The following is a 26,137-nucleotide window of genomic DNA, read 5'->3' as shown; positions in this document are numbered from 1 at the left end:
ATTTTTATACGTGTTTTTCGTTTGTTTGTTTCTTCAAAGCTGGATTCATATGATTTATATCATCCAGCTTGAGGGGGAGTATTAGAAGAGTTATTAGGGTTAGTAAGTCATTAGGGTTTGAGGGTAGTTTGGTCATTGTGATATTTCCCTAATCCTATATATTAGGATGTTTGTATTAGGGTTTCTTGTACTCAACTTCCAACTTGTATTTTAGTATACTCCAAAATGTTTATAATTGTTTGATGGAGTGTTGTGAAAGTGATGATTATTCATTGAGTACCATGGCAATGAAAATGAAATATGATAAGTACTGGGGGAGACTTTGAGGTTATTAACCCCCTCGTTCTTTGTCACTTCTATGCTTGATCCATATTACAAGATATCCGTCTTGGAATATTGGTTCCAGAAGAATGTGGGTGTAGCAAAGAAAAAAAAACGTTGTTGACAACTTAAAGAGTGTCTTGGACCGGTTATATCAACATTATGCTAAGAATATTGGAGGAAGTGGGGCTAGGTCTTCAAATGAAGAGCATAATTGCACAACTCATCATTGCCCTTAACATGTTCATTGTGCACATGTTATGTTTCTATGTTCTCTCTCATGACCTTTGTGAAATTTTATCCAAAATTTATTTTCATTCTCAAATATTTTTGTGTATCTAATCTGGAATTCCTTTTTTTATTATTTATTTTATTTTTATATATGATGACCAGACTTTTCTGAAATTTTAAGATTTAGAATTGTAAATCTTTACTATAGTTTCACAGTTGATCATCTTCTTCTCCACTGTGAGCTCGCAAGTGCTCTTTGGCACATGATTTTTAAGCGGTTTGAGTTGCATTGGGTCATGCCTTGTGGGGTGAGGGCCTAGTTTGATAGCTGGTGGTCGGGAGAGCGTTCTCGAAGTGCGGTTGTGTGGAAGATGATTCCTCTGTGCCTTATGTGGTGTATTTGGAATGAAAGAAATGCTAGATGTTTTGATAATTCCACTAGGCCCATAGATGAATTGACTCATTTTTTCTTCTTTACTCTTTACTCTTGGACGGCCGCTTGGCTAGCTCCTTTAGTGATTAGTTTATCTGATTTTCTTTTTCATTTCTCTCCCTCTTAGGCGCTCTCTGTGTATACTTCCCGTGTATATGGGTTGCGCCCCTTTGCGCTTTTTATATCATCATTACTTATCAAAAAAAAAAAAAAAGTTGTAAAACTTTTAGGTGTCACAATATTATGAGGTTTTATATCATATAATCAGCTTAGTCTGGGATCCTTCTCAGATAGACCTGGAATAGGATCCTCTTCGGTTCAAATCAACTGGAGAGTATCTAGTTAGTTATACTTTAGAAGTATTTTTGTCTTTTCATTTTTTGATGGGGCAAAAATGCCCCTCTACTTATAACTAATTGGATATTCTCCAATTCAAATGAACTTAGCAGGATCCTAATTCGATAGACCTTGGGTTGGCTAATCTTTGCCTAGCCCAAACCAGTTGAACGTGGAAATGCAATCCTACTCGCCAAGTATGTCTTACTCCACCTTTTTTTTCATTTAATTCTTGGTTGATTTGCTTACTGCATGTTCTGCTTATCTCCCTGTAATATAGGCAAAGTTTATGTTATAATATTCAAATTTGTAACATAGGTGGGCTGATCCTAGACCTTCACAAACCAAATCCTACCAAAATAGAACTTTGGCCCAAGGATTTTTGTCTTGTGTTGGGACTTTGGACCGGATATTCCCAATTGATCTTATTGGATTTGTATAGGTTAGGGTCTCATCTTACCTATTCAATGTTGTCAAATTGATGTTTCACATCGTATGAACCTGTTGTGGTTTGATATTCTGCATCTGTGGGATAAGATTTAGGGTCTCTTCTTTTCTTAAGGTGTCTGTTTTCGGTTCAATTACCAAGCACTTTTTAATCAGGCTTCTGCAACACAACTTATTGGAAGATCAGCTGCGTCTCCTTCCGGTGCCACAAGTGCTACTTCCTTTGATAACACAACGGCATCTCCGCTGCAATATGCCAATTCTCCTAGGTCAGCTACAAACATGATGAACATGCCATCTCCTCAGCAACAAACTCAACAGCAGCAGCAGCAGCAACAGCAGCAGCAACAGCAACAGCAGCAGCAGCAGCAGCAAAGGCAGAAACTGATGCAAATACCTCAGCATCAGCAGCAACTGCTTGCCCAGCAACAACAGTTCAGGCAATCTGCGATGCAAGGACTGGGACAGGTGAGGAATAATACTGATTTATGTGAATTTGAAGTGGTTTTGTCTTTTATGCTTCAATTTTTTTTTTTTGGCAAGTAATGCTTCCAGTTTTCCATCTAAAGCAGTGGACATATATCCAATGTGGAAATAAAATTTCTCACTTAAACATCCTTCATTATTCATATGTTCAGAAAGGAACTTTGGTTCTGCTTTGGATAAAATTTAAATTTTGGAAATCTGAAGGTTTTAAAAGACATGGTGGAGGAAAGAAAAGCCTTGTATTTAAAATGACTGAAACTTATGAATGTAAACTATTTTGCCATGGCTAAAGATTAAAAACAAGAAGGAAAAATGTTTCCATTAACCTTGGTTTGTGAAAGAATCATCTCTGTTAATATCTCTCACTCTCTCTCATATTACAAAAATCTGTTTCAGAGCCTTGAATTTTGTTTTTTGTTAATGTCGCTGCAAGTTTTGCTTCTTAGGAAATTTAGCTGTATATTCCAAATAAAAATTGTTTGAATCTGCATCTGAAATTGATATTTATTTGTTGCTGGATGTTTTCATTGCCAACTACTAAGATGCATAGCATTTGACTATTCCTCATGCAGAACCAGCTGCCACAGCTGCATGATTTGCAAGGCCAGCCTCAGCAAAAGTTTCAGCCGGTAACTCTTCACCAAGCTACACTTTTTGCTCCTCCTAGTAGTTATTTTTGTCAAAAAACTTATCTGCCACAAATGCATGCAGGCACAAGCACGGACACACATATATATAAGCTTGTTGATTGCATATTTGTCATTTTTTTCCTTGTTACAAAGTCTTCTAAGAAAAATTGCCCATTTGGATGGAGGAGAGGAGAGTAGAGGAAAGGAGAGGCTAAGGGTGGGGAATTCTTCTTTTCCTTGTTTGGATGTACTTTTTTGGGAGGAGAGGATTTGAGGTGAGTAGGAGGGTTATTGTCCTCTCAAAGCTCCTTTTTTCACCGACTCCCTCAAATCAGGGGAGGTTGGAGGGAGGAGATACCAGGTTTAATGAGTTTTATGCTTAACAAGTTATTAACATCATATATATATATAAAAGCCGAATCACTCTTAGAAGTGCCTTAATATTGCGACATGTGGAGTGAACCCTTTTTTTTTTAAAGGATAAACCGTTTTTTTAAGGCATAATTTTTGAACTGATTTTTTAAGAGTGAACTGGTTTTTCAATAGTGAACCGGTCATTAAATTATTTAATTATATTTCAATAATTTTCCTTATATGTGATTTCATTAAATTCAAACATTTAATGCACGATATTAAGTATTATTAATGTTCAAATCAAATAAGGAAACAAATAATATAAATAAAATTATTATGTATTAATACTTTTAGTCACTTTAATATTTTTAATTCAAATTTAGAAAAGGTTAGAGAAGACGATTTTTTTTTCTACATATACTTTGTGCATGTAATAATAGATAATTTATAAAATAAGCATTGTTTTTTTCTAAATAATAAGCCATTGAAAAATAATTTGATTAATAATCGATTATCTACAAAATAATAAGCCCTACAAAATAAAGATCTCCCAATTATTTTGGATTTTTTTTTCTCTCTCACCAATTTAACTTTTTTTTTTTTTTTTTTCCCCTTTTCTCTCTCTCTCTTCCCACGTCTCTCTCTCAACTCTTCAAATATAACAACCTAAAAAATGAACCTGAAGTAATTCTTTCTTCTTAATCTTCCATGTGTATGTTTTTTATTTGATAAAAACTACAACTTCAAGAATTAACTTTTTTTTTCTCTCTCTACTCTTCAACAATAATAACCTAAAAATTCAATCTCAAAGTAATTCTTATTCTTAACCTTTCAAAAATGCAAATTTTTAAATCGTACTTAATAAAACTGCAATTTCAAACGAACCCTTAATAAGAATAACACAACCCTCTCCAAACAATTGTAATTGAATATTAACTGTATTTGTAGGTTGTTTATTATTATTTTTAGTTTGTTCTTTGAAGAAAATTGCAACTTCTGAATTAAGATAAGAAATTGTTTGGATTTTTAGTGGGCTAATGGAAGATTATAGTATGGTTATTTGATTTTTGTGGGGGAAAAAAAAGAAAGAATAGAAACTCTTTCGAAACACTAAAGAGATAATTAAACATTGAACTTGAGATGGTTTATCTGATTGCGTTAAATGTTGAGTGCAAAGGTACTTATAAAATAAAAAGATTTTGTTTATTTTTGCACTGTATTTGATTCCGTCTAGGGGTTTCTATTTAATTGAAAATTTTTTTGCTTGGATTTATCTGTGTGTCTATGTATAAATTTTTCACGACAGGAAATTGGTTATTTTTATGTTTGTTTCTCTAGAAAGTTTTTTTGTATTGAAATATAATAGGTATCACACCAATAAGATTTTATGTTTTAATTCATTTGAATATTTTATTGGACTTTTTTTTTTTTTTTTTGGTGATTTACTCAGATTTTCTAGCATTTTTTGAAAGTGTTGAAGAGATTTATTTGATTGCATTAAATATTGAGTGAAATATGTGTTTTATTTTGTATTAAAAAGAAGAGAAAAGATTTTGTTTATTTTATTCTGTATTTTTCTGAAATGATTAGAACTTTATGGGTTATTTATATTGAAATATAATGAGTATCACATCAATAAAATCAGAGTTTCCTATTAATTTTCTATTAATATTTTGATAATCAGAATTCAAGTTTTCTTCTTGCTATTTTTTTTTCTTTTATATTTTTCATTAAGTACATGTTTGGTACACTTCAAAAAAGAAAAAAAGTACATGTTCAGTAATGTACTGGTGCATAACATTTAGTATGTATTTTCATTAAAAGATGCGTGATAGATTTTTGCACACACCTATTTTAACTTGTAATGAAAAGTAAGATGGGATGCATTTAAGTTTTTAAAATTCTTTGATGGGACAATTCTTTGAAGCAAGCTTTCCCGTCCTTATTCAATATCGCCAGACACAAAGATGCTTGGGTGAAGGATAATTTTATTGGGAGGAATGGGGTTGTTGAGTGGAATGTCATTTTCATACGATCGGTCCAAGATTGGGAGGTGGATTTGGTTTCTCCTTTCTTTGAGCGGTTGTATTCTTGCAAGGTTTCTTTAGGCAGTGTAGATCGTATTTGCTGGTCTTCGTCCAAGCAAGGCAAGTTCGAGGTTAAGTCGTTCTACAAGGCCTTGACCTTTTCTAGTAAAGAGGAGTTTCCTTGGAAGAGCATCTGGCGTACTAAGGCGCCTCAGCGGGTGGCTTTTTTCGGGTGGACTGCAGCCCTAGGGAAAATTTTGACTCATGATACGTTGCGCAAAAGGAACATAGTGGTAGTGGAGTGGTGTTGCATGTGTAAGAAGAACGGAGAGTCAGTCGATCATCTTCTTCTTCACTGTGAGCTTGCAAGTGCTCTTTGGCACATGATATTTCAGAGGTTTGGGTTGCATTGGGTCATGCCTTGCCGGGTGAGGGACTTGTTTGCTATTTGGTGGGCGGGAGGACGAGCTCGAAGCGCGGTGGTGTGGAAGATGATTCCTCTATGTCTTATGTGGTGTATTTGGAATGAAAGAAATGCTAGATGTTTTGATAATTCCACTAGGACCATAGAGGAATTGATTCATTTTTTCTTCTTTACTCTTTACTCTTGGACGGCCGCTTGGCTTACTCCTTTAGTGATTAGTTTCTCTGAGTTTCTTTTTCATTTTTCTCCCTCCTAGGCGCTCTCTGTGTATACTTCCCGTGTATATGGGTTGCGCCCCTCTGCGCTTTTTTTCTATATCATCATTACTTATCAAAAAAAAAAAAAAAAAGTTTTTAAAATTAAATTATAATGTGCTAGTTTCAATAATGCTTAAGCAAGGAGAGAAGAAATAGTGGTTGTTTAAAGGCAAGGAGTAGATCAGGTTGGACTAACTCTCACCCTCCATTGTGTACTAGGTTGACCCCTCTTAGGTGTTCCTAGTGCATCTTTTATCTATTATGAAGGTTCATGGAAGGATATTATAAAGCCCACATTGTTTAGAACAAATTTTGACCTGAAAACTATGTTTCTTATTCAAAAGTTTTCACTTTGGACGAGAACGAATTTCTTCCTTGATTTTATGGTACATGTTTTGGCATAATCATTAAAAAAATTTGAGTGGCTTTTTTGGACTATAGACTTTGGGTGCCACATGAATGGTTGGTGAGCAATCAGTCCATATTTTGGGAACTTAAAATGTAATTATGTGGTAAACTAGTCTTATCAAACTCTTAGTTTCATATATATGAAATTTATAAAGGATGAAAATAATTTGGGTAAGTGGGTAGCAATCCCATTTAGAGTTTTATTACTGTTGTTCTATGTTCTAATATCTAAAACCTACTTCTTAGACCTCCCTCCCTCCTCTCTCCCTTGGGAGTGTGTATAGAGTACTTGTCCCTGTGTGTTTGCATACATTCTATGTCATCATTGGTTTCTCGTAAAATGACTCAGGATATATTTGACAAAGACTGGAAGCAGAAATGTAGGATTTTCAGATTTAGAATAGCGAGATTATGGAAGTACTGCATTGCTAAAAACTGAGTTCTTGCGCATGAATAATCTTCATTTAGTTAAGTGGCTAGCACATCTGAACTTTCCGCTAAGTCTGATACCAGAGGAAAAAAATAGTTAAAGTGATTGGTATGTTCTATCAATTATGAAGTAAAGAGAGGGCAGTCTAAAGAGCCCAACCATTTCCCTTGGAAAAGTATTTGGCGCACCAAGGTTCATTAGAGAGTGGCCTTTTTTGCTTGGTCGGCCGCCCTTGGGAAATCTCTTACCTTGGATAATATTCGGAAGATAGGCATTGTGGTGATTAATCGATGTTGTATGTGTGAATCGGAAGGGGAGACTGTGGATCATCTCTTTCTTTACTGTGGGGTTGCGCGCACTTTGTGGGATGCTATCTTCTCTCGTTTCAACATGTGTTGGGTTATGCCTAGAAGCGTCAAGGAGATGTTTGCTAGTTGGGGGTCGGGTGGAAAGTCCCGAAGTGCTGTGGTTTGGAAGATGGCTCCCCTGTGTCTTTTATGGTGCCTATGGAAGGAAAGGAACGCTAGATGCTTCAAGGATTTATCTAGAAACCTTGAGGACTTTGTTCATTTCTTTATGTACACGCTTTATACTTGGACTGCAGGTTGGATTGCTCCCCTAGTGATCAATTTTCCTGATTTTCTTTTTATGATCTCTTCTTCTTTCTCCCCATCTTAGTCGCTCTCTTGTATACTTCCTGTATTCTTGGGTTGCGCCTCTCTGCGCTCTTTAATGCATCATTACTTATAAAAAAAAAAAAACTGTGATAAAGGAAAGGAGAGGGGAATCTGTATGATTAATGAAGCCTAAGTATCGTGGAATGTGAGAGGGCTAAATGAGGAGGAGAAGAGGACGAAGATTAAGGGTCTTATTAAGGAGTGGAAGGCAGATATTGTTTGTCTGCCGGAAATCAAACTAAAGTTCATTAATTGGGAGGTGGTACGGAGTTTGTCGGGGCTGTGTTTATGTAGATTGTTATTATTTAGGGTCGAGGGGGACTTCTGGAGGAATTTTACTTATGTGGCACAGAAGGGTGGTAGAAAAGGTGGAGTGTGTGGAGAGTTTTATTGTTGCATGTTCTTTTAGGCTTTTTTGTGATAATTTTGAATGGGCATTTGCGGGCGTGTATGGTCTTAATAATGACTATGACATGAAATTGCTTTGGGATGAACTGGGTGGACTTATGAGTTGGTGGGAAAAGCCATGGTGCATTGGAGGAGATTTTAATGTCATTTGATATCCGAGTGAGAGATCAGGAGATACCAGTTATTCTTCAGCTATAAGGGAGTTTTCTGACTTCATATTTGAACAGGGGCTCATGGACATTCCTCTTGTGGGTGGTAAGTTCACTTGGTCCAACAATAATTAGTGTTGGTCAAGAATTGATAGATTTTTATTCTCTCCTGATTAGAAAGAACAGTTTCCTGATGTAGTTCAAAGGAGACTCCCTCATGTCTTGTCGGATCATTTTCCTTAATTGCTAGATTGTGGGGTATCAAATAGAAGTGGAGGATATTTCAAATCTGAGGGATTTGTGGATCAAGTGAAATTATGGTGACATAATTATCAGTTTGAGGGCTTTCCTAGTTGCGTGTTGGCATGAAAATTGAAAGCTTTGAAAGGTGATTTGAGAAAATGGAATGAAGAAATCTATGGGGATGTAGGGAAGTAGAAAAAGGCTTTATTGGAGTGTATTCAAGAGCTAGATTTGCTGGAGAAGGGAGAGTGTTGGTTGAGGAAGAGGAGTTTGCTAGGGAGTTGGAGAGGTTGCTTCTTTGTGAAGAAGTGAGCCCGATATAAAAACAAAGAGAGGGAGATAAGAACACAAAGTATTTTCACAGGGTGGTGAATTCAAATAGAAGAAATAATATTTTCGAGTCTTTACTTGTTAATGGGTCCTTATCGTCAGATTCTATAGAGATAAAGGGTCATATAGTATAGTTTTTATATGCAACTGTATTCAGAACAGCATAGTTGGTGGCCAAAGATGAATGGACTCTCTTTTCAAGCCATTGGTGAAGAGGAGGGTTCTTGGTTGGAAAGAGACTTTGAGGATAGTGAGGTTTTTGAGGTGGTTAAAAATCTGAACTGGGATAAAGCTTCGGGGCCTGATGGGTTTTCTTTGGGGTTTTTTCAAACATGTTGGGAGATTTTGAAGGAGGATTTAATGGCATTCTTTAGAGAATTTCATAGTAAAGGGTGGTTTGAGAAAAGTATTAATGTCACTTTCATATCTTTCATAGCGAAGAAAGTGGGTGCGGTGGATATTAATGATTTTCATCCAATCAGCCTTGTGGGTGCTGTATACAAAATAATTTCTAAGGTGCTAGCGAACATATTGAAACAAGTATTGGAGAAGATTGTATCAAATTCACATAATGCATTTATTAAGGGGAGATAAATTATGGATTCAGTTATAATTGCAAATGAGTGTATTGACAGTTGGCTCAGGTCAGGAGTACCAGGTTTATTATGCAAATTGGATCTCAAAAAGGCATATGAATCATGTGAATTGGGAGTTCTTGTTATGCTTGCAAGAAAGGAGCGGGTTTGGGGAGAATTGTAGAGCATGGATAACCTTTTGTACTTCTTTGGTTCGCTATTCAGTTTTGATAAATGGAGGTCCATCTGGATTCTTTAGTAGTACTTGGGGCTTAAGACAAGGGGATCCATTATCACCTCTACTTTTTGTAGCGGTTATAGAGGCTTTGAGTAGGATGATGTCGGCCATAGTGGATAGGGGTCTTTTGGATGGTTCTACAATGGGATCAAGAAATGCTGCAGGAATGGTTGTGTCGCACAGTGGATATGATACTTTAATCTTTTGTGAAGCTAATGGTGAACATCTTCGTCACTTGAGATATCTTTTTTAATGTTTCGAAGTGGTCTCAGGGTTGAAGATTAATTTGTCAAAGTTATAGATTATTCCTATTGGTGAGGTGGATGATGTGGAGAGGTTCGCTGGTATATTGGGGTGTAGGGTGGCGGTGTGCCAATGAAATATCTGGGACTTCCTTTGGGGGCGCCATACAAGTCAATTACAATATGGTATGGTATTGTAGAAAAAATGGAAAAGGTGATTAGCGGGTTGGAAGAGGCTATATTTGTCAAAATGAGGTAGGTTGACAAAAGTACATTATCCAATTCACCCACTAATTATCTTTCTTTGTTTCCTATTCCTTTGCGTGTGGCGAGTAGGATTGAAAAACCGCAAAGACATTTTTTATGGGGAGGCATCAAGGAAGAGTTTAAATTCCATCTAGTTAAATGGTCGACCATTTGTTCTCCTATGCAATATGGTGGTTTGGGAGTAAGAAATTTGATTAAGTTTAATCAAGCTTTGTTGGGTAAATGGTTATCGTGTTATGCTTTGGAGAGGGAGGTGTTATGATGGGTGGTTGTGGAAGCAAAATATGATAGTTTGAGTTGGGGTTGGTGTTTTGGTGTTGGAGTGTGGAAACTTATTAGGAGGGGGTGGGATGTTTTCTCGAGATATATTAGATATGAAATGGGTGATGGATCTCAAATTCATTTATGGCATGATGCTTGGTGTGGGGATCAGACATTGATGGAAGCTTTTCCAGAGTTATTTAGTATTGCTCGTTGTAAGGAGGCATGGGTTGTGGACAACCTGATGTCTTCCAATGGAGTTATTCAGTGGAATGTGTCTTTTGTCAAATATGTACAAGATTGGGAGGTAGATTTGGTGCTTGCATTTTTTGGTGTGTTATATTCACTCAGATGGAGACAAGGTAGTGAGAATTGTATTTGGAGGGGATTTCTTTGAAGAGGAAGAAATTTGAGTTGAGGTCTTTTTTTCATGAGTTATCTACTTCTCCTTGGAGGAGTGTTTGGAAAGTTAAAGTCCCTTTGAGAGTGAATTTTTTTTTGTGTGGACAGCAGGTCATGAAAATATTCTGACATTTGATAATTCGAGAAAGAAAAGAGTCATAGTGGTGGAATAGTATTGCATGTGGAGAAGGAGCGGGGAATCTATTGATAATTTTTGACTCCATTGCAAAGTTGCAAGAGAATTATGGAGTGCGATCTTTACCCTATGCGGAGTGCATTGTGTTATGTCTGCAAGGGTGGTAAAGGTGTTAGATTGTTGGTGAGGTCACGTAGGTAGACGCTTAGTTCGAGATGTGTGGAGGATAGCCTCGTTGTGCTTAATGTGGGGTATATGAAAGAGCGGAATGCTAGATGTTTTGAAGATCGTGAGAAGACAAGGGAAGAGCTCAAGAACACCTTGGTCAAATTGCGTTTTGGTTGTATTGTGGCGTATAATATCTCTCAATTTTTTAACTTTTCTGAATTTGTGAATTTTTGTTCTTTTGGCATGTAAGGGGGACTTTCTTTGTATACATCATGTGTACTAGGGTTGCGTTCTTTTACGCTCATCAAGAAAAAAAAGACCAAAAAATAAAAAAGGACTCGAGAATGCCCAATAATTTTTTTGATAAATAAGTAAGAATATCATTGAAAAGTGCAGAGGGGTACAACCCAAGTACACATGAAGTATAAAAAGACACCCATTTAAAGATAAAATGAAGAGCATAAATCTACAAATTGATGCATCGAAGAAACTTAAGGAATGTTCAAAACACCCGCCCAATGGAAATACAAATTGAGAAACCTACCACTGAGCTCCGCCATTGTCGATTCCTTATTTTCGAAACCTCGAGCATTCCTCTCCCCCCAAATAGTCCACATAAGATAGGGGTGTCAAAAATTACCGGGAAACTGGAACTGGGAAACCGGGGTCCCGGTTTGAAAAATCCAAAAACTGGGTACCCCGGTTCCGATACCCGGTTTTACCGGGAATACCGGAACCGGGTTTCCATTTTATTTATATATATATATATATATATATATATATATATATATATATATATATATATTTTACACTTAGGTTTATGTTTAGGGTATTTTATTTTATTTTGATAAGTAAAAATGATATAAAAGAGCGCAGAGGGGCGCAATCCACATACACGGGAAGTATAAAAGAGAGCGCCTAAGAGGGAGAAAAATGAAAAAGGAAATCAAAGAAGCTAATCCCTATAGGAGCTAGCCAAGCGGCCGTCCAGGAATACAAAGTAAAGAAGAAAAAATGAGTCAATTCCTCTATAGTCCTAGTGGAGTCCTCAAAGCATCTAGCATTCCTTTCATTCCAAATACACCACATAAGACACAAAGGAATCATCTTCCACACTACCGCGCTTCGAGAACGTCCTCCCGACCACCAGCAATCGAATAAGCCCCTCACCTTGCAAGGCATGACCCAAAGCAGCCCAAATCGATCAAAAAAAAAAATTGATTTTTATTTCTAAGGCCCAAATAAGTAAAAACATTGATTTTTTAGGATTTTTGGACTTTTTAGGTTTATTTTTTAATTATTTGGAACAATCACAACAAAGCCCATTTAATTTAGACAAAGAGATTAATAGATTTTTTTTAAAATGGGCCAACTTATGAAAAAAAAATTGGCTTATTTTAGGCCCAATACCTAAAATAAGCCAAAAAACCAATTTTTTTAAAAAACCGGTTACCGGATCGGGTAAAACCAGAACCGGCAGGTAACCGGGGCCTCGGTTAACCGAGGTTCCGGTTTTTCAAAACCGAGAACCGGCGTACCCCGGTTCCGGTTCCCGGTTTTGGCAAAAGCCCGGGAAACCAGACTGGGTTGACACCCCTAACATAAGGCACAAAGGGGCCATTCTCCAAACCTCCATCACCATTTTATTACCTCTTTGGCCTTTCCAGCAAGCTAGGAGATCAATAACCCTGCCATTCATGACCCACTTCACATCAAAAATGGAAAAGAGAACACTCTAGAGAGCACGAGCCACGTCACAATGGAGGAGGAGATGATCAACGGACTCACCACTCTTACACATACTACACCAATCCACCACGATCAAACCTCTCTTCCGAAGATTATCCAATGTGAGAATCCTTCCATAGGCTGCCGTCCATACAAAGAAACTAACTCTGAGCAGGACTTTAACCTTCCAAATACTCTTCCACGGGAAAGAATAGCTCCCCACCTCGCGCCTTTCCGCAGAAGAAGGAAGCACACCGAAGAAAGAACGTACCTCAAAAAGCTTTCTCTTTGAAGGGATCCACCAAAGGCGATCCACCCCCCCCCCCCCCCCCCCCCCACCCCCCCCATCATGACGTTGAGTCTCATACAATTTCGCCTAGAAAGTCACCACCACCTCCACTTCCCAATCCTGAGCCGCTTGACAAAAAGAAACATTCCAACGTGCTTCCTCATTCATAATCTACATATTATCACTCACCCTAGCCTCTTTGTTTCTTGCAATGCGAAACAATTCAGTGAAAGACTCCTTCAAAGGTTGATCACCGCACCATATATCATGCCAAAACCTAATTTGGGTGCCATCACCAACTTCAAATCTGATGAACTTGGAAAAAAACTCCCACCCTCTTCTTATATGCTTCCAAACCCCTACACCAAATGGCCTCTCAACCTGTTTGGTACGCCAATCTCCCTCCATGCTTCCATATTTTATCTCTACGACCTTCCTCCAATAAGTTTCCCTCTCCGTAGCATACTGCCATAACCATTTCCCCGATAAAGCTTGATTGAACCGACTCAAATTTCTAATCCCCAAGCCACCATCCTTCACCAGAGAGCAAACTAAAGACCATTTAACAAAATGAAACTTAGTCTCCTCATTGGTACCGCCCCATAAAAAATTCCTTTGCAACTTCTCTAACCTCTTTGCCACACTCAAGGGAATGGGAAAAAGAGATAACAAATAGGTTGGAAGGTTAGAGAGAGTGCTTTTAATCAGCATTAGCCTTCCCCCTTTTGATAAAAGGCCCACTTTCCACCCAGCCAACTTCCTCTCCGTGGTCTCAAGCATACCGTTCCAGATTGTGGTATCCTTGTCTTGTGCTCCCAAAGGAAGCCCCAAATACTTCATATGCAAGCCGACCACCTGACAATCAAGAATGCTAGCCAACAAATCAATATTCTGCACCTCCCCAATAGGAACAATTTCAGACTTTGACAGATTTATCTTTAACCCTGATGCAGCTTCAAAACATAGAAAAAGACAGCGTAAGTTGCAAAGTTGTTCCTCATCCGCATCACAGAAGATCAAAGTATCATCCTCAAACAACAAGTGCGAAACGCTAAGACCAGGATTATGCACAGGATCTATAGAAAACCGTGGAACCAGCCCCCTAGCTTCCGCTTCCACTTCCACCATCATACTAAATGCCTCCATGATAATAACAAAAAGCAAAGGAGAAAGTGGATCACCTTGATGAATCCCCCGAGAACTACTAAAAAAGCCTCCTGGTTCTCCATTAACCAAGACTGAATATCGAACTGTAGAGATACAAAACGCAATCCAGTCTCTCCATTTCTCCCCAAAACCACATTTTTGAAGAAGGTGCAATAAGAAGTCCCAATTCACATGATCATAAGCCTTCTCAAGGTCCAACTTGCATAACAAACCAGGAATCCTGGAACACCAATGCATTTGTTCCCTATAAAGACCGAATCCAGGGTTTGCCACCCCTTGACAAAAGCATTTTGAGACTGAGAGATGATCTTAGCCAACACCGTTTTCAATCTATTCGCTAAGACTTTTGTGATAAACTTGTACACCACCCCCACAAGACTTATCGGACGAAAGTCCTTAAGATCCACCGCCCCTACTTTCTTAGGAATGAGAGCAATAAAAGATGCGTTAAGGCTTTCTTGAAAACTTGCTTTCATGTGAAACTCACAAAAAACAGCCATAAAGTCCTCTTTTATCACCCCCAAACAAGCCTTAGTAAATCCCATAGAGAAGCCATCCGGACCTAGAGACTTGTCGCCCTTCATATGCTTAACAACCTCAAACACCTCATCCTCCTCAAACTCCCTTTCCAGCCACCTACTATCCTCCTCATCAATGGATTGCAAAGGTAAAACCTCTGGAATCGGCCTTCAACCACAACTCTCAGAGAATAAATGTGAATAAAACTAAACAATATGCTCCTTGATCTCTATAGGATTAGAGGATAATGAGCCATTGACCTTAAGAGAATCAATAGAATTGTTCCTTCGGTTGGAGTTCGCCACCCTATGAAAGAACTTAGTGTTCTTATCCCCCTCCTTCAGCCAAAGGGCCTGTGACTTTTGTCGCCAACTATTTCTTCACAAAGGAATCTTTCCAGTTCCATGGACAGCAACAATTTCTTCCTCTTTTCCTCATCATCCTAGCCCCAATCTTCCTCAAAACTATCCAGCTCCCTGATTTCTTCAAGAAGATCCTTTTTCCTCTTCCCTACATGCCCAAAGACATCCTTGTTCCACCTCCGCAAGTCACCTTTTAAGAGCTTTTTGTTTACAAGCCAAAACATTACTAGGGTCACCAACAAACTGATAAGATTGCCAACAAAGTTTCACTTGATCCACAAACCCCTCATCTTTCATTCACATATTCTCAAACTTGAAGTAACCTCCCCCCCTCCTTGTCTCTCCGCAGTCTAAAAGAATGGGGAAATCATCAGACAAAACTCGCGAAAGTCTCCTTTGAACCACATCAGGAAATCACTCTTCCCACCCTGAGGACAATAGAAACCTATCAATCCTAGACCAAGAATGACCATTAGACCACGAAAATTGCCCATCCATCATAGGAATATCCAAAAGCCCTCGGTCAAAAATAAATCGGGAGAAAGCCTCCATAGACGACGCATATCTAATGCTTCCCAGTCTCTCGCTCGGAAATCTGACAGCATTAAAGTCACCTCCAATACACCAAGGCACCTCCCACCTATCCATGAGACCGCTTAATTCTTCCCAAAGCATAAGTCTTACCATTATCCCTGTTTGGCCCATACACTCCAGCAAAAGCCCACTTACAGTCATCACTAATGCTACGAAAAGAACATGCAACCGTAAAGCAACCAACACAAGCGTCCACTTTTCCACTACGCTTCTATCCCACATAAGCAAAGCAAAATACCACCTGAAGCACCTTGGGCCCCAAGAGAACACCAATACACTTGAACACAGCCCCACAAACTCTGGACCAGCTCCCTTGTCACCAACTGCACTTTTGTTTCCTGAAAACACACAACATCTGCCTTCCAATCCCTAAGCAAGCTTTTGATCTTCATCCTCTTCTCCACCAAATTCAACCCCCTAACATTCCAAGATAAAATCTTAGGCTTCATTTAACACGAGACAGCCCCCCTCCCCTAGCCCTTTTCTTTTGGTGCTGGTCCCTGTTTTCTTTCCCCAGCTTTCCATCATAGTTAACATTCCATTCTAGACCCTATAGTTCTCGGTTACCTTTGAGGGTTGATTTAGAAGGGGTTGCTGCCGGGCTATAATCCTTCCCTCTATTACCCTCAATCTTACGAAACAACTTCTCCAATTCATCCTCATACCCCTCACATGACATTCCCCACACATAGCACATGCCTTTCATTCTCTCTATTACCCATTCACAAACCTTACCTTTCGGACAATCTGGATGAGCTTCCAGTGGTTCATCAGCAAACTGCTCCCCCTCGACATTAACCAAAGAACAACTAGAACCCCCTTTGTTGAGATTGTATACCCCATTTCCCTCCTTCATAACATCCTGCAACTCCCCTGAGATGTAAAAATCAGGCTGCTCCAGCTCAGTTGGAATGAAAGGAATAATAACATACCGAGAATCCACTTCCCTAACAGAGGCCGGTAACAAAGAGGCAATCAGAAAGTGCAGACGCAGGCCTCTATTGATCACAACTTCTGACCCCACATGACTGGTTGACACTGTCCAGCAAAGAAGAGCAGGATTTGGACTTCGACAACCAACTCTGGCTAGTCTCCTTTATGCCTCCGGCGACCCATCCTTCGCCCCATCAAAGCTGACAACCCCTTTTTGCTGATCGGCGCTCTCTTCTCCCTGCAACCCACTCTCTGATGCTTGTTGGCTGCCTTGGCGATGCTCCAGAGGCTCACTGGCGACCAGTGAAAGCCCCCTCCCCTTACGCTTCACTTGCCACCGCAGGACATTTTCTGTGTATCTTGCTTCCTTCTCGGTCCCTATTGAATCTTCGGCAATGTCGCCGACAGTGTCTGGAGCTTGCAATTCCTGACCCACGAGCGGACCCATACCCTCTACACCGCTGATATGGTCTATTATCCCATCTTCGGCCCTTTTTGCTTCAATTCCGACCTGCCTACCCAAACCCGCCACCTCCACTCCTCTTGTCGCCGCCTTTGCTTCCATGCAAAACCCAATATCAGGTTTCCTCAAGTGTCCCCCGCTCTTGTCGGCATCGTTTGTGGCAGTGACACATCCTGTCTGCTCCGGCGTCCTACTCTGGCAATTCTCCGACTGCTCCTCGGTCTGCGGTTGGTCCTTTCGACCCACCATTTTTGGGCGCCAACATACCTGTCGTCTAGGTGGGTGCCTACGCACCTAAATTTTGTGATACCTATTGATGATTTGTTGTCTAGTGGGCTTATCAACTGGATCTAACACTTGTTTGGGCTGAGCAATTCCTGGCCCATCCTCCTTCTCCCCCCTTGACGCCCATTCTTTCAGCCCATTCCCCTCGTTGACTTGACCCGTCTAAATCCCCTTCCCCTTATGCCCCCAGCCCATCTCCAGTTTAATTAAATAGTTAGATATTTCTTTCTAGAATGAAAGTAAACTCTCCTTAATGCCTTGCGTGATTCTTTCCTGATTTCGAAATTCTAGAATCTCCATTTTAGTGAGATTCTCGGCCTCGATCTCCCTGTCTTGCGCACCTTCCTTAATCAATTTTGGAAACCCCTCACCGGCGTCCTGTATTCCGAGATCACTAACCTTACCTTTTTCACCTACCACTGCCTATGCATACAATCGCTGGTCTTGGATCCCCACTTGTGGCGTCTCCTTGTTCACTCCACTCGTCTGTCCAAGAATGCCCAATAATGATCATACAAAAATTTATTTTTTTGATAGGTAATATCAAAGAAGTGTTATAAAAAGCGTAGGCGCCTCCAAACATACAGGTAGTATACAAAATGGCACAACACCACCAAAAGTATACAAAAAAAAAAAAAAAAAACAAGAGAAAGCACCCCTGAAAACCCAATAACACCAGAAACACAGAAACAACCAAACCAGCCCACAAAAAAACCCAACAAGCCCTCATGGACCTAAAGCCCACACACCCAAATCATACAACTAAAAAGGCATTTTTCTGAATTTTCCTGCAGTGTCCTGTATGTGGTTGATCAATTTGGCATTTAAAAGGAAATGGAGAGTACTTTGATTTGTCTGAATAGTTTTGATATTTTCTGAGTAGTTAACTTTTTACATTTGATTTGGGTCATCATTTGACCGCGTTCTTATTTCAAGATGTGGACTCTGATATTTATTTCATCATTTAACTGTGTTTTTATTTCAAGATGTGGACTTTGATATTTATTTCTGTATGAATGTTTGCATTAGCAATAATCGTTGTAGTTCCACAAACTTATGATTGATTGACTTGTCAATAATGCAATTGTTTTTGTCATCATATATATGTATGTTTAGCTTAAATGTATGGTTATGAACATTTTGGTTGACATATAATAGAATTATCATAGTCATGACATTCCAGTTTACATATCTTGACTATGAAAGGTCATATATTATGCGACATGTTTTCTACACTATGGAGTTAAAACGTTAAAATTTGTTATTTTCCATCTTTTTTCTGTTTTTGAAATACTGTTTACAATGATCATAAAAAGAAAAGAAAAACCAATGATTTATAGTGATATGTTGTGGATCCTTACCAACAGTGACGTTGTGTCTCTTATTTATTTGTTTGTGGAACCATGTAGGATTTCATTCGAACAACAATTGACTATCATTTAAGTGCTTTAGGAAAACTTTTTTTCTTCTGGTTACTAGATATAGTTTGAGTTCTAACCAAGAGGCAGGCTTTTGCATCAATAATGCAATAAGAAGCAAGTAGAATTCTCTTACTTCAATTCTCCAAATCTTTTTATTTTGTTTCCGTAGCTTAAAAAAAATGTTTTTTCCTCAGATACATGGCCAACATCAGATGCAGTTTTCCCAACCGATGGGGCACCAGCAGTTTCAGGGTAGGCAGTTTCAATCAGGACATGTTCAGCATGGCATTGGTCAAAGCCAGCTCAACCAAGGAAATCACATGAATCGCCACTTAAGCCAGTTCTCTAGCACTGCTAATAGTGCATTGTTTAATGCAGCTCAGGCGACATCAAACACCCAAATGGTCAAATCTATGTCCTTTTATTAATTCATTTTCCAGTTTTCCATCTTCATGCTCTGTATGATTTAATTGTAACTTGGAATTGTAATCATGAGCTACAGTAGGCAGCATAGAGAACATGTATTTGGATTATCATCACTAGCTAAGGCTGTGACTTCCCCCTCCTTCTACTTCTCTCTTTGTGATTGCATTGTTAATATTTTGCTTTTCAGGTGTTTTTGCACATTCAGGAGTTCATTGGTTGGGGTTTATATTTGGTTTTGATGTGATATTTTTGGTGGTGCATGTGCTGGTTGAGCAATACTATTCTCAGATTTGGCAGTGTTTTCATGCTAGATTCCTAGGATTATAGGTTCTCAGATATTTCTTTAAAAGTCTAATGACATGTATTTATGCTTGGGTCTGTATGGTGTGCCTACTATAGTCTGCCAAAAGGCTATTTCTCATTGAGGAAAATTTCTTATAATCTCTCCATATTCTTAACACTATTTTTCTAGTTTATCCCATGTTTGTCCTTTAATTTTTGGCATGTTATCATATAAATTTCCTAAATTACCCTTATCTTATAGTAGAGAAGTATTAAAGATGTATCCTTTTTGTTTTGGGGGTAGGTTTGGAAAGTGATGGCTATTTGAATGTGAAATATTTAACTTATTTCACCTTTAAAAAGTTTAAATGATGAAAAGAGCCAAAGAAAATGAGATGGAGGGGGTAATTGCTTACCAATTGGGTCTAAATTTTCTTCTCATACACAAAAACCTGGAGCTAATACATACCATACTTCAGGGAGAGAAGACAATATACCCTATCAATAACTTTCAAACAGAAAGTTTTACAGTAAAGTAGAACTATTGCATTGAGTTAAGCCCAAATCAGTGACAGAGTTCAGTGGTGTGCATTTGGTTGGAGAGAAATAAGAGGGCGTTTGAAGGTTTAGAGAAGCCCATAGGATATCAAGTTAAGTTTCTTAAAAGTTTTGTTCTGATGGGTTCCAGTTTCTCTTTTCATTCAAGTCTTCGATATGTTTCTGTGACTTTTTAGATGTTCTTAATTTTGGTCTTTAGCTGTATTTGCTCTCTCTTTTATTTTTTCTATTCTGTTTTTGTTTTGGGTGATCCCATTTATTTATATACGATCTGTGTGCTTGGCTTACACCCCTTTGGCATTTTTTTTTTTAACTTAAAAAGAAAAATACAGTGGCACCAAGTACTGGAAGCTGTTTTTCTCTATCCATTGGTTGATATCATGGGTTTCTGGTTTCTACTTCTCGGTTTTCTTCAGGATTTTATCCTCAATTACAGAGAATATCGTTATTAGTTTCCTGAAAATTAATATGTTGAGTTACGATCTTTCCTTTCGGGATTTTTGTTCTTTATTTTTGGTTGTGAAGCACACGTGGTATTGATGCACATGACTAGTAGAAAATGAAGTTCACTCACAATTTATCTTTTTGGTTATTCCCATATTTCCTACTTTTATTCATATTCTATCACGTGCATCTTTATTGCTTGTTCGCTCATGCTATGCATGTATTTGTATATCCCATATCTGTTTCACGGTGATCTTTTGTTCTTTCTCTATACTCTGAAGTTAGTTTCTCTTATCCTTTGTGATGGCATCTCTGCAACTTGAAAGTCATGTGTCCTGTTTCAGATTCCAAATATTTCCGGAACGATGTCATCGCAATCACTTTTGCCACGGATGCAGGTCTGCTTCCAATGTGCTTTGCTAATATTTTTTCCTTTTTATTTTACTGATGTGCAAAGGAAAAGGAAAGAGAAAAAGGGGCAGGGCGGGGTATGGTGTAATGCCCTAAAGTATGTATTGACACTCCCTGGAGCATAACGGTTGTTATCTTGACTTTGGTGTTACATACTCGGTGAAATTTAAGGAGACTTGATTCCATAATCTCTATAAAGTTAGAACCATGGTAATAATCTCAATGGGGGTTTTAATTGATGAAAAATAAGTTATAGTTTAAATGTGATAACTTGTTTGATTTACATCAAACAATAATCTTTTGGTTTGTTCTTATCAAAAAATAAAAATAAAAAAATAATCTTTTGGTTTGCGAGCATGTGCACATCTAACTGAAAGTTTATAAATCTCACTTTTATCTCACTGGGATCTGCCTTTTTCTACGTGCTCAAGTTCTTTATTGTCTTGAAGTTGACATAAAACTTATCTATGAGAGTGGTTGAATTGGTAACTTGCTCCTGGTATTGATACCAAGTGATCATTCTGGAGTGTGTAGCCATATATCATCAGTTTTGACATATTTTGTGCTGGGAGACTCAAAAATGAAGTCTTGTTCCTTCTGAATGGGATACATGCTCCTAACTCCATAAATTATTATACAGCATAAGTCTGGGCAAAAGCTGCTTTTCGATGTTTGGGATTGGAATGGATCGTTCACTCAATGTTTTAATATAATAATATAATTTTGATGGTTCAAGTTCATCAATGCACCACAAATGGTTGCTAAAATATATAATGATCTTGCTATTGTCAGTTGTCATCCTGGTTTGCAAGCAGAAATGCAAGCTGTCATACAGTTTTCTTCCCTAATCAATATTCTCTAGCTCAATGCTTTATGTAATTAGAGACAGCCGACCTGCCAGTGCATGTCACTGAGCTGTTGACTTTCTCTATGCCTGCAATATAATGGTTCTAGATAGGTGTACTAAACATGTTTTTGTTTTTGTTTTTGCATGGTATTGTCAAATCACCTTTTGATTGTGTGACAATGACTTGTGTCCTGCTTAATTTCTTCTCAGTTTGGATTATCTGGTAGCAATCCCCAGCGGAATCATACTTCCCAAATTTTGAGCGATCAAAGTACGAATCGTATCCTTATGTTTCTATGTGAAACATTGTGTCCTATGAATGTGGACTTAATAGGCTAAAATGCAACTGGGACTTTTTCTTGCAGTGTTTAATATGGGAGCAGCAAATCCTAGTGGTATGATGCCCATGCAACAACAGCAGCAGCAACAACAGCAGCATGGTTCACAAAGTTCATTTGGTAACATGCAACCTAATGCTCAGAATCTGCAATCTGGTTTGGTAGCACTTCAGAACACGCAACAGAATCTTCCGAATTTCGCCCAACAGAGACAGCAAAATCCACAGTGAACAATATCATCTGGTACTAATATGTTATTGTTTACTATTTTTATTTCCAAACCGTGGAGAACTCAAACAATGCTGTCTGTTTTGGCAATTGCATATCCTTGAGTAAATATGTCTCTTATCTATTCCAATTGGACTTTTGTTAACCAAATATATGATTGGGGTTGTAATTTTCATCTTTTGGGGTGAAAACTTGTACAGACTCTCATTTTTATTTTATTTTTATTAATTTTTTGAAAAAGCATTGGACATAGTTTTCGTTTACGTTGAAGCTTTTCTATCTTGTCTCACTCTAAATAAAAGTTCTGCCCTCATGTGATTCCAGTCTGGAGTTGGTCTTTGGGGCACATCATTATGCCAGTCTTTCTTCTCCCATTGTACTGTTTTTAGGACTTCATAAAGAGAAATGTTACATGTACTTTTTAAGTGCTTACCCCCTGATGTAATGTGGCAGTGAAAAGAGAGGTGTTACATGGATTTCGAAGTGCTTACTCTCAAGTGCACTCCTTGATGTGGCAATGAAAATCACCATTGGATCCAAAATTTAATGTTGATCCATCTAAAATACAATGATATTTTTACTATCACGTCACAAAGTACATTTCATTTCTAGCTATGATAATCATCATTGATATATCATATATAGATTAATTCATTCAAAATCCAATTGTAATTTTCACCATTGATTTAAGTCATTTCTCATTCATAAATTTGATTTATTGGTCGTGAATTGTCGTCTAGCCACCCACCCATCAACGCGAGTGTAATATTGCAATGTGGGTTTGTTTTATTGAGTTGAGCGGGGTTCCAACAACATAAAATATGTGGGGATTAGATTCCTCAGACAAAAAAAGTACGTGTTGGATTAAAAAAAAAAAAAAAAAACTAATCAAGATAAAATCTCTATGCTCTTGCACCCTTCACTAATTTGTGAGACCAACATTTGACTGATTTCCATTGCTAAAATTATACCATCTCCATGTCCATAGCATGCAAGAAAGTTCCAGCTTTTCTTCTCTTCCTTTTTTATTTATTTTATTTTTATTTTTCTCAAATGCTTGCTTATATCAAGTTGATGGAAGAATACTTATTTAATCTTTATAGAGTTCCCAGAGTTGATATATATATATATAGTTATTTTATAAAGAAAGGAAAAAAAATGCTAGTTCTGAGTGATTTAAGGAATAAATTCAACAACCAGAAAGCTATGCTCGAAAAGATGGTATCTATCATCATTATACATTTGGGTTATATATATCATATGCGAACATGTTGAGAATGAGAAGAAAGGGATAAAAGAATTGTCATAATTCTTAAAACATTTGCAAGTTTGAAGAATGGTTACATTACTTCACCCATTGACATTTGGTAGCAGAGATCCTCTGAAATGGTGAGGAAAAAAACAAAAGACAAAAGACAAAATGATTTGAGGTTTCTCCCAAAACAAAAGGAAAAGAAACGACTTTGTAATGAGTTAGCAGAGATGTCAGCAATGAGGCGAAGTCAGTGCTCTATACATCTTTGGGACGAGCTTTGCATCTTCCAGCATATCAAAATTCAGAGTGGCCTTGAGCAGCAATTGCAGCATTTTTGTATAAACCATTCTAGCCTGTTACAATCCAGACACGGGAATAAGTATTAAAACAACAACAACAACAATAATAATAATAATAATAAGGGTTAAATGCTTCTTTAGTATATATGGTAATGGCCACTTCGGTTTTATAAAGTACTGTATGAATGGTTTTGTCTTTACCCTAAATATGAAGATGGTACTTCCGACTATAATTTTGACAGAGACACGTTAAACTAATCAATAACTATCATGTCGCCTACTTGCCTCATTAATATTATTTAATTTTTTTTTTTTTTAAAAAAAAAAATGAAGAAGCTTGGAGTGACCCTCTTGCTGGCCAAGGGACAGTCAAACCACCCCTTGGGTATTTGGAGGTCGTCGGGCCACTCTCATTGTCCATTTTGAGGTGGGTGGACATAAAGAGTTTTTTAAAAGTAATCAAGCCTTTTTTTTTTTAAAAAAAAAATAGAGGTTCTGTTGGGTCTGCATTTGACTGGTTGGCGGGTTCTATGGAGATGCAAAAGTTAAAAGAAGAGAGAAATAGCTACCCGGCCAGTCCAAAACCATAATTATGAAGAAAATTAACAAATTCCAAAATAGGAAATATTAATGAAATGAAGCAACATTTATTTTAGATGGAAAAAATGAAGAAAGAAAATGATGATGAGAGAGAGAGAGAGAGAGAGAAGGGACCGGGGTGCTTACAAGTCTTTGAGGCAAGAGGAGTTAGAATCCAAATGATGATGATGGGGCTCTGGAGGAGGAGGATCCAAGGAAATGGCAAAGGGCACAGCAGTACCAGACAACTTGTGATGCAAAAGAGGGAGATTCTCGGCGGACGTATGGTTTGAGAAGGGCGGGGAAGGGGATGGAGAAGAAGAGAAGACGTACTTTTGGTTGCCTGGTCCTACGCTTATGGGGAGGGGGGAGGGAGGCGTAGGAGGCGACGACGATGGAGAAGGATAACCATTTTTAGTTTCCTCCTCCATTCCACCCCCACCAAATTGATGGAGAAGCCTTTGTTGCTTGTTGTGGCTTTTGTCTTTTGTCTTCTGTCTTCTGTCTTTGCTTTTTCCCGGGGCTTTTTTTCTTTGTTTGAAACTTAGGTATAAACCTAACGGTCATGTGCCTGCCAACCCGTCAGCTTAGCTACGGAGCTACCTGCTTCCAACCTCAGCAAATTACTATTTACCCTCTCTAAACTCTAGTCTTTGACTTTCTGATTGGACCCACCCACATAGGGATTCTTATTGACTTCATCATGTTGAAACGGAACCATCACTAGGTTCCGACAATTGTTTGACAATGTTACTAAATTCTTCAAAATTTCTCTACGAATCCAATTTTAACACTCAATTAGTTTCTTGTAGTATTTATGAAACACCCATGTATGTAAAAATACCAAATACAGTTGTCAGCATAATCACTAGAGTGCAATCACAATTATTTAGTGAAATTAATTGTGATTAGATAGTGCTGTGTGACATGATCTAGAAAGACATGATCGTAAGCCTATTAAACTTATTATATTTTTCCGTAAGTCCCTCTTTGAGCTGATATAAATTGACTCATCAATTATATTGTTCATAAGTTATTTATTTATTTATTGAAATGTTTTATTTTAATAAAATATGGGACAAAAAAATTATTTAATCTTGTTGGTTATTTGGAGAAATTTGATTTAGAGAGTACTAGACTCATAATTTAATTCATGGACCTTGGGCTTATAATTTTAATTCTTTAGGCTTGTAAAATAACTTTGGGTTTCATGGAATTAATTCCAAAGCTATAATTAAATTAAAGGAGCATTGGGCTTGAAGATAAAACCCAAAACCAAATAAGTAGGTTACGGATAAAACCCTAGCCCTAGCCGCTTGGAGAGAGAGAATATTTTCACCCTATGGCCAGCCACTAGGTGGATGTCAATTAGTGTAAATACTCAACACACTTCACCTAGGACTAGGATATCTAATCCCTATTCCACATGGTTTAAAATTCATTTTCTCTTATGGGATCCCAATGTTATAAATAGATGAGCAATTGAAAAGTAAAGACACATACATTAGCCTTTGTGATTTTTGTGAAAACAAAAAAACACAACATCACTCTCCCACAAGAGTGACTACACGGCCACTAGGGGAGTTTTCTCTCTCCAAAGTTTTGCTTTTAGTTTTTTCTTGTTCTTGAAAAAACTTTGTGAGCCCACACCCAATCATTCAGCCATCAAAGAGAAGATCTAATGAACTAATCTTCTCCCCAACTGTTTGAAGATCCCGAAGTTCTTGATCAACTCTCATGTCTTCAATAAATTCTTTATGAATATGATGAAGAGCATAAAGATGTTCTTCAAGTTCATAAAGAACACAAAGAATGCGAGATGAGTATGGA

General features: G+C 37.9%; 2 protein-coding genes across 4 annotated transcripts in view; one reads left to right on the top strand and one right to left on the bottom strand.

Moving 5' to 3' along the window:
- MED8 (mediator subunit 8) overlaps positions 1-22,437 on the top strand; it is a 37,774-nt gene extending 15,337 nt beyond the window's left edge. For all 3 annotated transcript variants that reach the window (XM_059599885.2, XM_059599887.2, XM_059599886.2), the window contains 6 exons: positions 1,925-2,236; positions 2,827-2,883; positions 18,835-19,044; positions 20,695-20,748; positions 21,819-21,879; positions 21,974-22,437. In XM_059599885.2, coding sequence (XP_059455868.2) covers positions 1,925-2,236; positions 2,827-2,883; positions 18,835-19,044; positions 20,695-20,748; positions 21,819-21,879; positions 21,974-22,176 — 897 coding nt within the window. In that variant the 3' untranslated portion in view covers positions 22,177-22,437. The remainder of the gene's footprint in view (positions 1-1,924; positions 2,237-2,826; positions 2,884-18,834; positions 19,045-20,694; positions 20,749-21,818; positions 21,880-21,973) is intronic.
- A 1,015-nt stretch (positions 22,438-23,452) lies between these two features.
- Positions 23,453-24,809, bottom strand: LOC132188434 (uncharacterized). The gene is made up of 2 exons (XM_088517912.1): positions 24,455-24,809; positions 23,453-23,782 (listed from the first exon to the last, which is right to left on the bottom strand). The coding sequence occupies exons 1-2, from the start codon at positions 24,736-24,738 to the stop codon at positions 23,731-23,733; spliced, it is 336 nt and encodes a 111-aa protein (XP_088374038.1). The 5' UTR covers positions 24,739-24,809; the 3' UTR covers positions 23,453-23,730.
- Between the last annotated feature and the right edge of the window lie 1,328 nt (positions 24,810-26,137).

The sequence above is a fragment of the Corylus avellana genome, chromosome 6, assembly GCF_965113065.1.
Source record: "Corylus avellana chromosome 6, dhCorAvel1.hap1.2, whole genome shotgun sequence".
NCBI lineage: Eukaryota > Viridiplantae > Streptophyta > Magnoliopsida > Fagales > Betulaceae > Corylus > Corylus avellana.
The sequence above is the reverse complement of the archived record's forward strand: the minus strand, read 5'-3'. Positions and strand labels throughout refer to the sequence as shown.

Bases quoted from the DNA above. Each gene is read 5' to 3' on its own strand.
- LOC132188434 (XM_088517912.1), bottom strand. From the start codon at position 24,738: ATGGAGGAGGAAACTAAAAATGGTTATCCTTCTCCATCGTCGTCGCCT. The intron at 23,783-24,454 runs GTAAGCACCCCG...GGATTGTAACAG, and splicing joins TCCTCTTGCCTCAAAGACTT to GCTAGAATGGTTTATACAAA.